This window comes from Panthera onca, chromosome A2 (genome assembly GCF_046562875.1).
Source record: "Panthera onca isolate mPanOnc1 chromosome A2, mPanOnc1 haplotype 2, whole genome shotgun sequence".
Lineage (NCBI taxonomy): Eukaryota > Metazoa > Chordata > Mammalia > Carnivora > Felidae > Panthera > Panthera onca.
In genome coordinates, this window is record NC_138340.1 from 147,184,144 (window position 1) to 147,199,994 (window position 15,851).

Consider the following 15,851-nt stretch of genomic DNA (forward strand, 5'->3'; position numbering starts at 1 on the left):
GGAGCAGCCATCTGGGCTGGTAGGACATGCCCTTTCATGAAAATGGAGTCATGCGCAAGCTGACACCCCCACCCCAGCACACACACACCACCCTGAGTGCTGGCAATGGCTCCCTGATGCTTCGGAACTGACTGCTCAGACCAGAGGGAGATTATCTCCTTGCTGTTCGACCACTGAGGCCATCAGATTAATACATGGGCCAGCAAATATAAAACCACAGACTATGAGAGCAGGAAAAGTTAGGCAGGCAGACTGAGCCTCTGAAGACCAAAGAGATCAACTTAATTAAATCACAGCCTGAACGAAAGGCAAACAGGAACTAGGACTGAGGTCTCCAGACTCTGAGAACATGTGAACAATTACACAGTGCAAGTCCAGGAGACCTGGGTACTTCTTCTGGCCTGACAGCAGCCCCATGGGACTTGACTTAGAGGAATCTGAACTTCACTTTGTCCCTCTGTAAGCTGGAAGGGGCCACTTCCCACTAGGAAAAAAACAAGGGCAGGAAAAGGAACACACCATTCCCTTCTACCTTCTCTGACCCTGCCGCTAAACCACAGTTTGGGGGTGTAGTTCAGGGTGCAGCCTGGATTAGCAGGGTACTCACACAGGGGCTGGTTTTCGTGAAGTTCAGGATGAGCATCCTCTCAGTTTGATTTTCGGGATGTCCGCATTGTATCTAGAAGAAGCCATTGAGATTCAGATTCTGGCTCAGCCTGGCAGGGTCTCATCACTAATTCCTCCCTCCCTCTCTCCCTCCCCCTGAGTGGGTGACACAAAGGAAGGAGTTTCTGGCAAGCTGGGCTGGCCAGTTACAGAGCCAGGTGTGTGCCTGGCTGTCCGGCAAAGCGAGGCAGAGGGGGTGGATGGCTGCCTACTTCTAACAGTCCTCGCCAGGGGCCCTGGGCTATAAGGAAGACTAGAAATACCTCTTAGAGCCCCCTCCCATCTGAGTCTGGTCTCTCTTACCTGTCCCACCGCTGCTGGCAGCACCCCATCATCCCTATGAGTCAAGGCAGGAGACGATGTGCTGGAGACTTGGCGGGTAGTTGGAGCCAAGTGAGTGCGAAAGCTTCCAGGTCTCATAACAGTAGATGTGGCCACAGGTCCCGAGGAAGAGGAAGAGGTCCCAGGGACGGAGGAAGAGGTCCCAGTGGTGGAGGAAGAGGTCCCAGTGGTGGAGGAAGAGATCCCAGTGGTGGAGGAAGAGATCCCAGTGGCGGAGGAAGAGGTCCCAGTGGCGGAGGAAGAGGTCCCAGTGGTGGAGGAAGAGGTCCCAGTGGCGGAGGAAGAGGTCCCAGTGACAGCTGGCACCTTGCTGGAGTGCTCATGATTTCCTTGTGAGGCAACAGATGATGCTGTAATTGGAAAGCAAATGCCATGAGAAAAGATGAGTGGGAGGCGCCTGGCTGGCTCAGTCCGAAGAGTGTGCAACTCTTGATTGCGGGGTCGTGAGTTCGAGTCCCACGTTGAGTGTAGAGATTACTAAAATTAATAAAACTTTTTTTAAAAGTAAAAAATATAAATAAGTGGAACCTTTAAGAGGACAGTCTTTCTTGTTCTTAGCTCCCTAAGGTTCTTTGATCTTATCTCCCACCTAGACTACAAGCTGGAGTAATGAGCAAGGCTATGAGGAAGAAGTAAACACCTGAAGTCCATTCTCATAACATAGTCCAGGATGGGTGAGACTGAATGAGCCAGGGTGAGGCCTCATGAAAGCAGTCACAATGGCAATGGTCTCAGCAGCAACAGCTAATACTAAATGAGGACTCACTCCATCTGAGGGACCGTACTGAGTGCTTCCAAGTTACTCTGTTAGTTAATCCTCACCACGCCCTACGAAGAAGGTACCATAATTAACCTATTTTATACATAAAGAAACTGAGTGGCTCCTGGGTGGCTCAGGTGGTGAAGTGCCCGACTTCGGCTCAGGTCATGATCTCACGGCTGGTGGGTTTGAGCCCCGTGTCGGGCTCTGTGCTGGCAGCTCAGAGCCTGGAGCCTGCTTCGGATTCCGTCTCCCTCTTTCTCTCTCTGCCCTGCCCCTGCTCACACTGTCTCTTTCTCTCAAAAATAAATAAACATTAAAAAAAATTCAGGGGTGCCTGGATGGCTCAGTTGGGCGCCCAACACTTGATTTCGGGTCAGGTCATGATCTCGCGGTTTTGTGGGTTTGAGCCCCACATGGGGCTCTGTGCCGACACTGTGGAGCCTGCTTGGGATTCCTTGGGATTCTTCTCTCCTGTCTCTACCCCTCCCCTGCCCTCTAAGTAAAAATGAAAAAAAATGTTTTAATTTAAGAAAGACAGGAAGAAAGGAAAAAAAAAAAGAAAGGAAAAGAAAAGAGAGAAAGAGAAGAGAAAGAAAGAAAGAAAGAAAGAAAAAAAGAAAGAAAGAAAGAAAGAGAAAAAGAAAGAGAAAGAAAGAAAGAGAGAAAGAAAAAGAAAACTGAGGCTCAGAGGGGCTTGATGATTTGCCCAAGGTCACAGTGTTAAGAAGTGGCACAATACGGGGCATGTGGGTGGTTCAGTTGGTTAAGTGACTGACTCAAGGTTTCCGCTCAGGTCATGATTGCAGTTTATGTGTTCGAGCCTATGCCAGGCTCCACGCTGCCAGTGCAAAGTCTACTTGGAATTCTCTGTCTCTCTCTCTCTCCCGAAATAAAGAAGTAAACTTAAAAAAAAGAAGACGACACGACACAACAGGGAGACGCAACGGGGATGTGAATCCCGGCGTCCCTAACTCAGAGCCCTTGCTCTTACAGCAGGACAGCACCACCACAGTGGCAACAGCAGCGTGCATCCCGATTACCGAGGAAGTCCTGGACAATGCAGACCCTCAGGTTCACACTTAGAAGTTCTGATTCAATAGATCTGCTATGGGTCATGATCTTGAGGCTCATGATCCATCAGTGAGTTTTAAAATTTACTTACTGGGTTAAGATCAGCACTTTTAAAAAGGAATAAAGGAATGGGATGGAGTAGAAAATTATTAGGACGTATCCCATACAGCAAGGATAAGCCCTGATACGTGAAACTTTTGTTATCAGTTACATGTGTTGTTATATGTGTGTTATATTTTCGTGTCCCAGATCGTGGTGTAAAATTAAAATGTATTTCCTACTGTAAATGCTATCAGACGCATGTGAGGAACACTGTTCTGGAGTCCTGCTTTTTCTTTTTTCTTTCATGTTTGTTTTATTTTTGAGAGAGAGAGAGACAGAGTGTGAGCGGGGGAGGGGCAGAGAGCGAGCGAGACACAATCCAAAGCAGGCTCCGGGCTCCGAGCTGTCAGCACAGAGCCCAGTGCGGGGCTCAAACCCACGAATCGTGAGATCGTGACCTGAGCCGAAGTCGGACGTTTAACAGACTGAGTCTCCCAGGCACCGCTGCTCTGAACTACTTTCAACGCTCCCTCCACCCTGCAACCAACCGCCCAAGTCTTACCCACGAATAGACTGTTGGCTTGTTTATGCACTCAACCGAGCAGGCCAAAACCCCGAGCTCTCATCAGAACAACACAGCATTGTTGGCCTCTGCTTGTCATTGAAGGGGACCCCAGGCCTGAATGAAGGTGGTGTAGTCACAGTGTGTAACCCTCAGCATGAATTCTATCTTCCAGCTGAGCAACTGTATGGAATATAAGCATTCAGAAGTTTCTTCCTGGGGGGGGGGGGGGGGGGGGGGGGGGGGGGGCACATCACTTACTTGGCGTGGTAGGCGCCCCTTGTAATGTGGAGTCGGGACTGGTCTTGGTGCCTAAAGTACTTGAAGCCGCAGAGACTTTGTCTGGTGCCTTGGAAGAGTCCCCCGGGGGCTTCAAAGTAGCAGTCGCAGCTGGTTGGTGAGGGCTTGCTGGGGTGGCCGTGGAAGGAGCAGGTGTGGCACGGGTGGGGCTAACCAGTGGCGGCAGAGGCCCCGTGCCCTGTGTGGTCGTGTGGTCAGTGGGAACACTGGTGCTACTCTGGGCTCCAGATCCGGCTGGCTGGCCCTGTGTGGTGTCGGGCTTCACGGACTTACTGGCTGGTGGATCAGGAGCTGTCGGGGGGCCGGTTAACACCCCCTCTTTGTTACTGGGAGTGGCAGCTGTGTCTTTCTGCGTCGGGGCTAGAGACCGGGCAGCGGGTGAGTTGTTGGGTGCCGTAGATGGGATTTTGGTGACCACGGCTGACGTGGTGGGTGACGGCTTCATTTCCTCAGGAGATGGTGGAACCGTGGTCGTCGTGGTCGTGGCCGTCGTGGCCGTCGTGGTCGTCGTGGTCGTCGTGGTCTTTGTGTTTTCAACTGGACTTTTACCACCCTGTGTTAATGCTGCATCGGGGTTGTCTGAGTTTATACTTTCTACTGTGGTCTTTGAGCCAGTAGCGGTCGGGACATCTGTTTACAAAGACAACACAGAAAGAAGTTAGGGCATCAGCTGCAAGTGTTCCTCTCCACACTCCTCCAAGTCTTCCCGGGGATCCAGAGGCCTTGCTGCCATCCCAGCCATGTGCCTTGGCTGAAGGCCTGGGTCCTCCACGTACCCAGATTTGCTGAAGTTTAAGAAACCTCTAAGGACAACAAGAGTGAAGCAGAGGAAGTCCAGGGAAATTCTGCAGAAGAGAAAGACCGGGCCACCTAATCACCCTGCACGGGGAGGCCTGCGTGAGCCGCGCACGTGCCCTTCCTGTTTTCACTGTGCCACCACAGAGCCAAGGTCCCCTCCTCCTCCCTCTCCCCAGCTCGCAGGCACATGAGCCTCCGCGAGACTCCGCAGACTCATGCCTCCTGAACTGCCTTGTTGTGGGCATGGCAAGAGAGATGTGCCTCCGTTCTCATGGAAGTATAATCTAGGAGAAACTGACAATAGTGACATTACACAAATGGCCGTCTAAGTACAGCTGTGAGACGTGCAAGGAAGAGAACGACGGACCGTCTGACTCTGTTCTGCAAGGCAGCTTACCCTTACCAGGAGGTCAGGGAGGGAAGGCCTGGTGAATTTTACTCTTCTGTTTAACATATTATTCATTAAGGGAACTGTGGCGTGCGGGCCCCAGGACACACTGGTGAAGAAAACACACATAATCCATACCCTCAGGGAGCTTACATTCTGATGGACAAGCCAGAAATTAACGATAAACAAGTGGACAGAACAAACACCAAATTCTGGGGGTTCCTGGGTGGCTCAGTTGGTTAAGCATCCCACCCTTGGTTTCGGCTCAGGTCACGGTCTCGTGGTTTGTGAGTTGGAGCCCTGCACTGGGCTCTGTGCTGACAGCACAGAGCCTGCCTGGGATTCTATTTCCCCCTCTCTCTGCCCCTCCCCTGGTCTCTCACTCTCTCAAAATAAATTAAAAAAAAAAAAGCCATCAAATTCTGGAGAATCTGTGGAAGAAGTGAGCAAGGAAATGGTGCAGAGAACAGAGATAGAGGCTGTTTAGGTAGAGAGGTGAGAAGGGGGGGGGGGTGGAGCATGCGACTCTTGATCTGGGGGTTGTGGATTCAAGCCCCACATGAGGTATAAAGATTCCTTAAAAAAAAAAAAAAAAAAAGTGACGAAAGCCATCTCAGATGCCCATTTTGCTAAGACTTGAAGGATGACAAGGAGAAAACTGTGTGGAAAACAGAAGGCAGAAGAACAGAACCTTCAAAGGCCCCAAAGCAGGGACGAAAGGTAAGAGGAGATGTGAGCGGGGGTTAGTGACTCAGGGGGTCAGGGAGCAGGGTCCAGAAAATCAGGGCCTTCCAGGGACGCCTGGGAGGCTCAGTCGGTTGGGCGTCCGACTTCCATTCAGGTCATGATCTCGTGGTTCGTTGAGATAGAGCCCCATGTGGGCTCTGTGCTGACAGCTCAGAGCCTGGAGCCTGCTTCAGAGTCTGTGTCTCCCCCTCTCTCTCTACCCCTCCCCTGCTCACGCTCTGTCTCTCTCTTCTCTCTCTCAATAATAAATAAATGTTAAAAAAAAAAAAATGTAAAGAAAATCAGGGCCGTACAGGTAAAGGGCCAGTAACTTACTGTCCAAAGCATTAATTTTTGAGAATAAAAGGAGGCTCTCTTGGAGCGTGTGGGTGGCTTGGTCAGCTGAGCATCCGACTCTTCATATCAGCTCAAGTCATGATCTCACGGTGCTGAGTGTGGAGCCTGCTTGAGATTCTCCCTCCCTCTCTCCTCTGCCCCTTCCCTGCTCAAGCATGTGCTCTTTCTCTCGCTCTCTCTCAAAATAAATAAACGCTTTAAAAAAAAACAAAAGGGAAGACTTGATCACCCTTAGAAACCAAAATAAAGATTTTGGATTTTATTCTAAGTGCAAAATGAAGCCACGGAAGGTTGTAAGCAAAGAAGGTTTATAGGGTGGCTGGAAAAGGAAACACACTTGCTACTTCGAGGGCTGTGGACTGGAAGGGAGAGTGAGCGGAAGCGGGGAGAAAAAGGCCAGGACAGTAATCCAGACAGAATGGATAACAGTCTGCTGTACAAAGTTACTCACAGTGGCGATGAAAAGAGGATGGTTCAACACTGTATTATGGAGGCACCTGGCTGGCTCAGTCGGTAGAGCATGTGACTCTTGATCTCAGGGCCAGGAGTTCAAGTGCTACGTTGGGGTTAGAGTTTACATTAAGAAAAAAGACTAGGGACTCCTGGGTGGCTCAGTCAGTTAAGCGTCCGACTTCGGCTCAGGTCATGATCTCACAGTTCACGAGTTTGAGCCTTGCACTGGGCTCTGTGCTGACAGCTCGGAGCCTGGAGCCTGCTTCCGATTCTGTGTCCCCCTCTCTCTCTCTGCCCCTCCCCCACTCACATTCTGTCGCTCCCTCCCTCTCAAAAATAAACATTAAAAACAATTTTATAATAAAAATCAGTAAGTAAACATTGAGGAAAAAAAAAATTTAAGTGAGAAAAAAGTAGTCGTAAACGTGGTCTCCAGCAATCCCAGTTCCCCCCCAAGCTACACAGGAACCCACCGTATCTTACACGTGCGTGTGCACACGCACACAGACACAACTGTGCTGCTGAAAAGCAGAAATGTGCATCAGAAGTGGCTGCAGGCAAGAGGACTTCAAGGATTGGGGATTGGGTCTACTTGGGGCCTAAGGGAGAACCTGCAAGTATGAGGGGGCGTGGCTCTAGTATCCTGTGGCACCCTGCGGAGAAGCAGCTACATTATCCCGTCATCTAGAATGAAGTGCCCATGAAGGGCACACATAAAAGGGCGTGTTGAAGATCAAAGTGCCATTATGGTTTGCCAGTGCTGCTTCCTTCACCGTCATAAAATAACGGTGCTCCTTATCGTTGATCATGTCATGGTACTTTTTTGGCAAAAGAGCTGAGATTGCTGAAGGGAATAGAAGCATATTTGAGGGACCAAGGGACGTGGGATAGGGTGGTGACTTCTCACTGTGGTGAGTAGCTTAAGATGGGGTTTCTTCAGCCGAGAACTACTGACATTTTGGGCAGGATATTTATTGGTTATAGGAGGGTATCCTATGCATTACAGGATATTTAACAACATCCCTGGTATCTATCCACCAGATGCAAGTAACATATACACACATCCCTCCCCAGCTGTGACAGCTAAAAATATCTTTAGATGTTGCCACATGTACCCTGGGAGAGACAAAAATCACTACCAGTGAAAACTGGCTTAAAGAAGGAGAATTAACAGGGGTGCCTGGCTGGCTCAGTCGGTAGATCCCACGACTCTTGATCTTGGGGGTTCTGAGTTCAAGCCTTACAGCAGGCATAGAGCTTGCTTACTTAAAAAAAAAAAAAAAAAAAAAAAAAAGCTCTAATTTCTAAATCCTCCTATGAAAGCACAGACTGAAATTTCTGAGGCTACAGTAAAGGAATCTCTTATTGTTTGCAGCTGAAGAACAGAGAAAACCAAAAGACAAATGTGAAAGTTTGATCCCAAGAGTTGCCAAATTACAATGTTAGTTTCTTTTTTTTTTAATGTTTTATTTATTTGAGAGAGAGAGACACAGACACACAGACACACACAAAGTACAAGCAGGGGAGGGGCAGAGAGCGAGGCAGACACAGAATCTGAGGCAGGCTCCAGGCTCTGAGCTGTCAGCACAGAGACCTAAGCGGAGCTCGAACTCATGAACAGCGACATCATGACCTGAGCTGAAACCGGACATTTAACCGATTAAGGCACCCGGTACCCCAATGTTAGTTTAATTCTTCACCAAGTCTCTTAGGTGAAAATAGGACCTTGACAACTGAAATGGCGACATATGAGAGGATGCAGATGAGTCACAGTTTCCATTAAGTCTCAGTCTGCAGGGCACCTGGGTGGCTCAGTTAAGCGTCCGACGTCAGCTCAGGTCATGATCTCACAGTTTGTGGGTTCGAGCCCCTCATCTGGCTCTCTGACAGCTCAGAGCCTGGAGCCTGCTTCAGACTCTATGTCTCCCTCTCTCTCTGCCCCTAACCTGCTTGAGCACTGTCTCTCAAAAATAAATAAAATGTTAAAAAAATTTTTTTTTCGGGGCGCCTGGGTGGCGCAGTCGGTTAAGCGTCCGACTTCAGCCAGGTCACGATCTCACGGTCCGTGAGTTCGAGCCCCGCGTCAGGCTCTGAGCCCCGCGTCAGGCGCTGGGCTGATGGCTCGGAGCCTGGAGCCTGTTTCCGATTCTGTGTCTCCCTCTCTCTCTCTGCCCCTCCCCCGTTCATGCTCTGTCTCTCTCTGTCCCAAAAATAAATAAAAACTTTAAAAAAATAAAAAATAAAAAATAAAAAAATAAATAAAAAAAAAAAAATTTTTTTTTCTAAGTCTCAATCCGGAATGGTGCTCGCCTGCCTATACTCAACTGCTATTCTGTTTGATGATGCAGTTGCCACCTTGCCTGAAAACTCGTAAAGAGGCTCACGTGAGCTCAGGGACACAGAAAGCCACATTTCCTCATCGTCTCTAGGACTCTTCACTTTTTCCAAACCTGTAACAACAGTCAGACCCAGTATGCTCCAGAAAGACAAATACAGAGTCTGGCCCAGGAGAAGGCTTACACCCTAAGAAATACCTGTAACAACCCGAGCAAGGATGTCTGGTTATATGACAGGAGGGTGCCAGATCAAGGAGGGATAATCATATCAGGCTGAATCGGTCGTTATGGGTATGCGTATCAGAGATTTTGGGTTCAATATGCTGACCTAAAGCAGCTGGGTTCTCATCGTTTTCTTAGTTGGTGAACTGAAACCTGCACTCAACGTTAGTCCACACTAAATAAAGTTAAGTTGCCAGAAATGCCCTGGAATAACGAATAGGAAGAAATCCAAAACCTCAGAGAGACACAAGGGGTAGAATGGTTTATCATGGATAATCTGCTCCCTCACGCTTTTGTTTTCCTGAGAATTCTGAGTTCAAATGACACTTGTTTCACCAAGGCTTTGAGAAATACTGTGTTCCATGAGTTCTAAGATGCACATCTTTTCATGCCTGTGAAATGCAGATGCATTATAAGTTATTACAGGTCAAACTTTGACAGTGTTTTTTTTTTTTCTAAGTAGTTCGTAAAGTAATAGTGTGTCTTATCATTGATGGTGCCTTAGATTTGATTAAATTGGGGATACTGTTGAGGAGACTAATAGCATATTGTAAGAGACTGGTGTGGCTGTTTTTCATTGGCCGGGAATGCTCATAAGAGATAATACTGATTTCAGTGGGCATGGAAGCCAGGTTCTTCGGGTAGTAGGGGGAAGAGTACGATTTCATTTCTCGGAACAAAGGTGGGTTCAATACCGTAATGGACGGCCGGATCGGCATGCTAATCGGAATCATCTAACTAAAGGGACTTGGGACCGGGGCTAACTATCATGTGGTCTTTTAGGGGCCGCCCACTAACATCCCCCCCTCAAGGCTCAGCAAACAGAGACCTGTGTCAAATCTCCACGGTAGAGAACACAGTCAGCCACTCACCCAGTTCACAGAACTGAATCTTTCCACGGACTCAGGGTACCTTGAATGAAGCGTGTATTCTTTTCCCAAGGCTGCTGTATCAAATGACCACAAACTGGGTGGCTTAAACATAAATGTATTCTCTCGTGGCTTTGGAGGCTAGAAATCCAAAATCGGCAGGGCCACACTCCCTTCTGAAGGACTCAGGAAGCATCTCCCTTTGCTTCTTTGTGGCAGTCTTTGGTATTCCTTGGCTTGTAGTTACATCCCTCCAATTTATGGCCCCGGCATCACATGGCCTTCCTCCCTGTGTGTCTGGCCTTTTATAAGGACACTAGTCAGTGGATTCAGGGCTCACCCGAATCTAGTATGACCTAACCCAGTATGATCTTAACTTGATTATATCTGCAGAGACCCTGCTTCCAAATCAAGTCACATTGGCTGACACCAAGTACTGGGGATTAGGGTTTGAACACATCTTTTGGGGAGCATGCTATTCAACCTCCTAATCTGTTCCTCCACCCGACTTATTTCGCTGTAGAAACCAGGGTTCTTAGTGTCAAACACTGAAAATCAACTCTGTCTGGGGCGCCTGGGTGGCTCAGTCGGTTAAGCATCCGACTTCAGCTCAGGTCATGATCTCGTGGTTTGTGAGTTCGAGCCCTGCGTCAGGCTCTGTGCTGACAGCTCAGAGCCTGGAGGCTCCTTTGGATTCTGTGTCTATCGGCCTCCCTCCCTCCCCCCCCCAAACCCCCTCCCCCACTCGTGCTCTGTCTCTGTCTCAAAAACAAATAAACATTAAAAAAAAAATTTTAAAGTCAACTCTGTCTGCATTAAACAGAAAGCGGAGCCCTGTGGGCATCTCAGTTGTGCAGCGGTTTTCCCTGGTCTCCTTTGCAAATTGGTTCTGTGGCCTAGCGCCCCCATCACCATCCTCACCACCCACGACCACATGCCGAGGCCCGGGAGGGGTCGCTGCCAAGGTTTCCACCAGCCCACAAACGACAGCAAGGAAGCCACCCCCTATCGCGGCTTGCTCGTAGCCACCCACGACTATTACCGCCACTGCCTGGGTTCCACTTCCAGTAACAGCTCCTGCGGAAGTGCAGAATATCCTGGGGAAGCCATCCTTCACCACCCTGGTCCCCCCGAGCCCTACCCAGGTCACTGGTGGGCAAGCTTCTTTGTCGGGAAGTCCGCTCTCCCATTCATGGCTATGGCGTTAGACTCCGCAGGCTTGGAACCTCCCAGGCCTCCAACACCACAATCACCTGTGACTTGGCTCTGGATGTCACGAGAAAGCAGCCTGGTGGCCAGCCTGGCAAAGCCGACACCCCGCCCCAGTCCTGAGTGGCCACCACCAGCCACCAGGCTTCAGGAGGCACTAGGCTCCCCGGGGTCCCTTTCCTCCCCTCCCCGTAGACTAGGCAGGCTGCAGCAGGCAGAAGCAGTGGGGTCTTTAACATCAAAACTGCAAACACCAAAAAGGAAGCTGAGAGAACCCCACCCTCTACTATCCAAGCCACATGCAAGCCTTCCTGACATCCCCACGAAGGTGTGCCTCGCACCAAGTGGAAAATAAACTCCAAGCAGCCGGTTACAACAAACAAAAACATAATCCCTTAGCTAACAAAATCACTTAAGATGGCTAACGAACCAGGCTTAGGTCAGAAACCATACCTAGAACCTTTCTCCTGAACTTGTCTGAGAAGACATCATTTCTACCACCACACACGGGTTAATTCAGTACACGCATCAATGACATCATTACTAGTATATATACTGGATTTCTTTCTCTCTCCCTCTCCCCCCCTCCCTTTTTTCTCTCTCTCCCTCGTTTTCTTTCTTTTTTCTTTCTCCCTCTCCCTCCCTCCCTCCCTTCCTTCCTTTCTTGATTTCATTTCTGAAAGATCTAGGTCTTAGGGATGCTGTCAGGATGAATGCCAGGGGGCACCACAGGTATGCTGAGTCCCGACCATATTCCTCTGGCAGCATGTAGGATTCATAGTAAGAGGAGAAAATCTTGTTAATAACGCTCCACTTACTTTGCCTTAGAGTGAGCTCCTTGGTGAAGCCCTTTGCTCTGTGGAATCTCATGATGGCGAATGGGGTCGCCAACAGAACATGGCAGGTGGGAAAATACATTCCGATCCAGAATGTGTCCTTTTCGGCCTCCCTGCGTCATGGCCACTTGTTCATGAGCCCACGGAGCAATCATGTAGGTGGATGGAGAAAGAAGCTAACTGAGGCATAACGAGTATCTCGCTCATCTGATGATCACAAGTGAGATTTAAATCCTTGCACTCCAGATCTATCCCAAGAGGTCTGTCCACACGCCTTTTCCATACACTTCCTTGCACTGATTCTCTATTCTTGCTCCTTCTGAGTCCTTATCTATCTAAAAATCATTAGCTATTGTCTGTGAATCTGGTCAGATCCTCACCTCAGTATAGCTTGCCTTCAAAAAAACAAATAACATGGGAATGCAAACTGGTGCAGCCGCTCTGGAAAACAGTGTGGAGGTTCCTCAAAAAATTAAAAATAGACCTACCCTATGGCCCAGCAATAGCACTGCTAGGAATTTACCCAAGGGATACAGGAGTGCTGATGCACAGGGGCACTTGTACCCCAGTGTTTACAGCAACACTCTCAACAATAGCCAGATTATGGAAAGAGCCTAAATGTCCATCAACTGATGAATGGATAAAGAAATTGTGGTTTATATACACAATGGAATACTACGTGGCAACGAGAAAGAATGAAATACGGCCTTTTGTAGCAACGTGGACGGAACTGGAGAGTGTGATGCTAAGTGAAATAGGTCAGGCAGAGAAAGATACCGTATGTTTTCACTCTTATGTGGATCCTGAGAAACTTAACAGAAGACCATGGGGGAGGTGAAGGGGAAAAAAAGTTAGAGAGGGAGGGAGCCAAACTATAAGAGACTCTTAAAAACTGAGAATAAATTGGGGCGCCTGGGTGGCTCAGTCGGTTGAGCGTCCGACTTCGGCTCAGGTCACCATCTCGCGTTCGGTCCATGAGTTCGAGCCCCGCGTCAGGCTCTGGGCTGATGGCTCAGATCCTGGAGCCCACTTCCGATTCTGTGTCTCCCTCTCTCTCTGCCCCTCCCCCGTTCATGCTCTGTCTTTCTCTGTCTCAAAAATAAACATAAACATTAAAAAAAATTAAAAAAAAAAAAACTGAGAATAAATTGAGGGTTGATGGGGGGTGGGAGGGAGGGGAGGGTGGGCGATGGGTATTGAGGAGGGCACCTGATGGGAGGAACACTGGGTGTTGTATGGAAACCAATTTGACAATAAATTTCATATTAAAAACAAAAAACAAACAAACAAAAAAAAACCTGACTATGAAATGTACTATTCAAAGTGCTACCCATTGGAAGAACTTTCTTTCCTTCCTTACTATACTTCAGTGTCTCCCCTAAACAGGGCTATTATCCCACAGCAGTCCACTCTTGCCTGGTTCCATCATATTACATACATAAACATAACTTGGCTTTATTCACACTCGTCAGACAACTGATCACAGGGAACTATACTCTTTGACCTTTTGGGGATGAGTTGAGGGAAAGGCTGGCGGTATGGCAGGAACAGACATACTAGAGTGTGAGCCACATTGCAATTTACAATGCATTTAGGACCCGCTCAGATCTGGTACTGTATATATTCTGCAATTTGATCATGGAAAGGTGAAAAAAAAAAAAAAAAACAGGAGGAATGAAATAAAGATAAAAGCAGAAATCAATGAAATGGAAAACAAAAGACAATAGCAAATATCAACAGAGAAACAGATTTTTTAATATAGGAATTTGAGAAAATTTTATTACTCATTTTTTTAAGCTTATTTATTTATTTTGGGTGAGAGCGCGAGTGGAGAAGCAGAGAGAGAAAGACAGAAAGACAGAGAGAGAGAGAGAGAGAGAGAGAGAGAGAGAGAGAGAGAGAGAATCCTAAGCAGGCTCCTTGCTGTTAATGCAAAACCCAACATGGGCCTCAATCTCAAAAACCATGAGATCATGACCTGAATCAAAATCAAGAGTTGGACTCTTAACTGACTGAGCCACCCAGGAACCCCATTATTACTCACTTTTTTAAAAGTAATCTCTACACCCAACATGGGGCTTGAACTCATGATCCTGCGATCTGGAGTTGAATGCTCTACCAACCAAGCCAGCCAGATGCCCCAAAACAAATTTTCTTTAAAAACTAAGGGATGCTTGGTTGGCTCAGTTGGTTAAGCATGTGACTCTTGATTTTGGCTCAGGTCATGTTCTCACGGTTGTGGAATCAAGCCCCGCATCGGGCTCCACGCTGAGCATGGATGGAGCCTGCTGGGGATTCTCTCTCTGCCCCTTTCCCTGTTCGCTCGCGCGCGCTCTCTCTCTCTCTCTCTCTCAAAAATTAAAATAAACATTTTTTTAAAACCTACCTCTTAGGTGAGGTTGACCAAAGAAAGGAAAACATAACCCAGAATGCATAAATACAAAATATGAGGTATAAAAATAACAGATACTTATAGTATAGGCTAGTATGAGTGCTGATAAATCTGAAGCAGATTAGATGGACAAATTTTTAAGAAAATACAACTTACTGGGGCGCCTGGGTGGCTCAGTCGGTTAAGCGTCCGACTTTGCTCAGGTCATGATCTCACAGTCCGTGAGTTCAAGCCCCACGTCAGGCTCTGTGCTGACTGCTCAGAGCCTGGAGCCTGTTTCAGATTCTGTGTCTCCCTCTCTCTGACCCTCCCCCATTCATGCTCTGTCTCTGTCTCAAAAATAAATAAATGTTAAAAAATTAAAAAAAAAAAAAAAAGAAAAAAGAAAATACAACTTACCAGAATGACTCAAGAAGAAACAGAAATAAGTTATCCTATATGCTTAAAGAAAGTGAATTAGTTAACATTTTCTCATACAGAAAATCTAAGCCTGGATTCAAGGATCAAATAATTCCAGCCTTTTACATGAACTTCTCTACAGCATAGTCTGCCTGCCTTAATATGCGTGTCTGTTAAAAGAACTAGGGGCGCCTGGGTGGCGCAGTCGGTTAAGCGTCCGACTTCAGCCAGGTCACGATCTCGCGGTCCGTGAGTTCGAGCCCCGCGTCAGGCTCTGGGCTGATGGCTCGGAGCCTGGAGCCTGTTTCCGATTCTGTGTCTCCCTCTCTCTCTGCCCCTCCCCCGTTCATGCTCTGTCTCTCTCTGTCCCAAAAATAAATAAAAAACGTTGGGAAAAAATTTAAAAAAAAAAAAAAAAAAAAAAAAAAAAAAAGAACTAGGTCAGGGGCACCTGGGTGGCTCAGTCGGTTAAACGTCTGACTTCGGCTCAGGTCATGATCTCGCGGTCCGTGGGTTCTAGCCCCGCGTCAGGCTCTGTGCTGACAGCTCAGAGACTGGAGCCTGTTTCAGATTCTGTGTCTCCCTCTTTCTCTGACCCTCCCCTGTTCATGCTCTCTCTGTCTCAAAAATAAATAAATGTTAAAAAAAAAATTTTTTTTTAAAGAACTAGCTCATACACAGTTGTCAATCAACAAAACATGAAAAGTACAAACCAAAGAAAACGGCGGATAAATTTGGCTTTATCAAAATTAAGAATCTGTGTGCATCCAAAGAACCACACGACTTCCAGTTTGAAACCAACGAGAACGGAGCCCGAAAGAACATTGCTCCCATCCTTAGGACAAGAAAAAAGCTTAAGAAACAAAATTAATGACTTTCCTTGAATCACTGGAGAACTGAGGTCATGGGTCAACAAGTCTCTTGAAAAGCGGAGACACAACTGCAGGAGAGACGGGACCCACGCATTTGTTTGCCTGGGACAGAGTTTGATAAGATTAATGGATCATGGAAGGCTGACTATGGGCTAGCGTGAACACGTGAAGCCCCGGGAGCTGCAGGCACGGTTCCCACCCTGTGGAGGCTTTCTCGCCCTGGTAACCCCACCAGGGCTTCATGAGGA

The 15,851-nt window shown here is 47.9% G+C and overlaps 1 protein-coding gene across 1 annotated transcript in view; it reads right to left on the minus strand.

Moving 5' to 3' along the window:
- Nucleotides 1-15,851, minus strand: part of PODXL (podocalyxin like) — a 53,668-nt gene that overhangs the window by 7,307 nt on the left and 30,510 nt on the right. Inside the window, exons 2-4 of the mRNA XM_060633174.3 lie at nt 3,708-4,376; nt 970-1,358; nt 608-679 (exon numbers count right to left, since the gene is read on the minus strand). Coding sequence (XP_060489157.3) covers nt 608-679; nt 970-1,358; nt 3,708-4,376 — 1,130 coding nt within the window. The remainder of the gene's footprint in view (nt 1-607; nt 680-969; nt 1,359-3,707; nt 4,377-15,851) is intronic.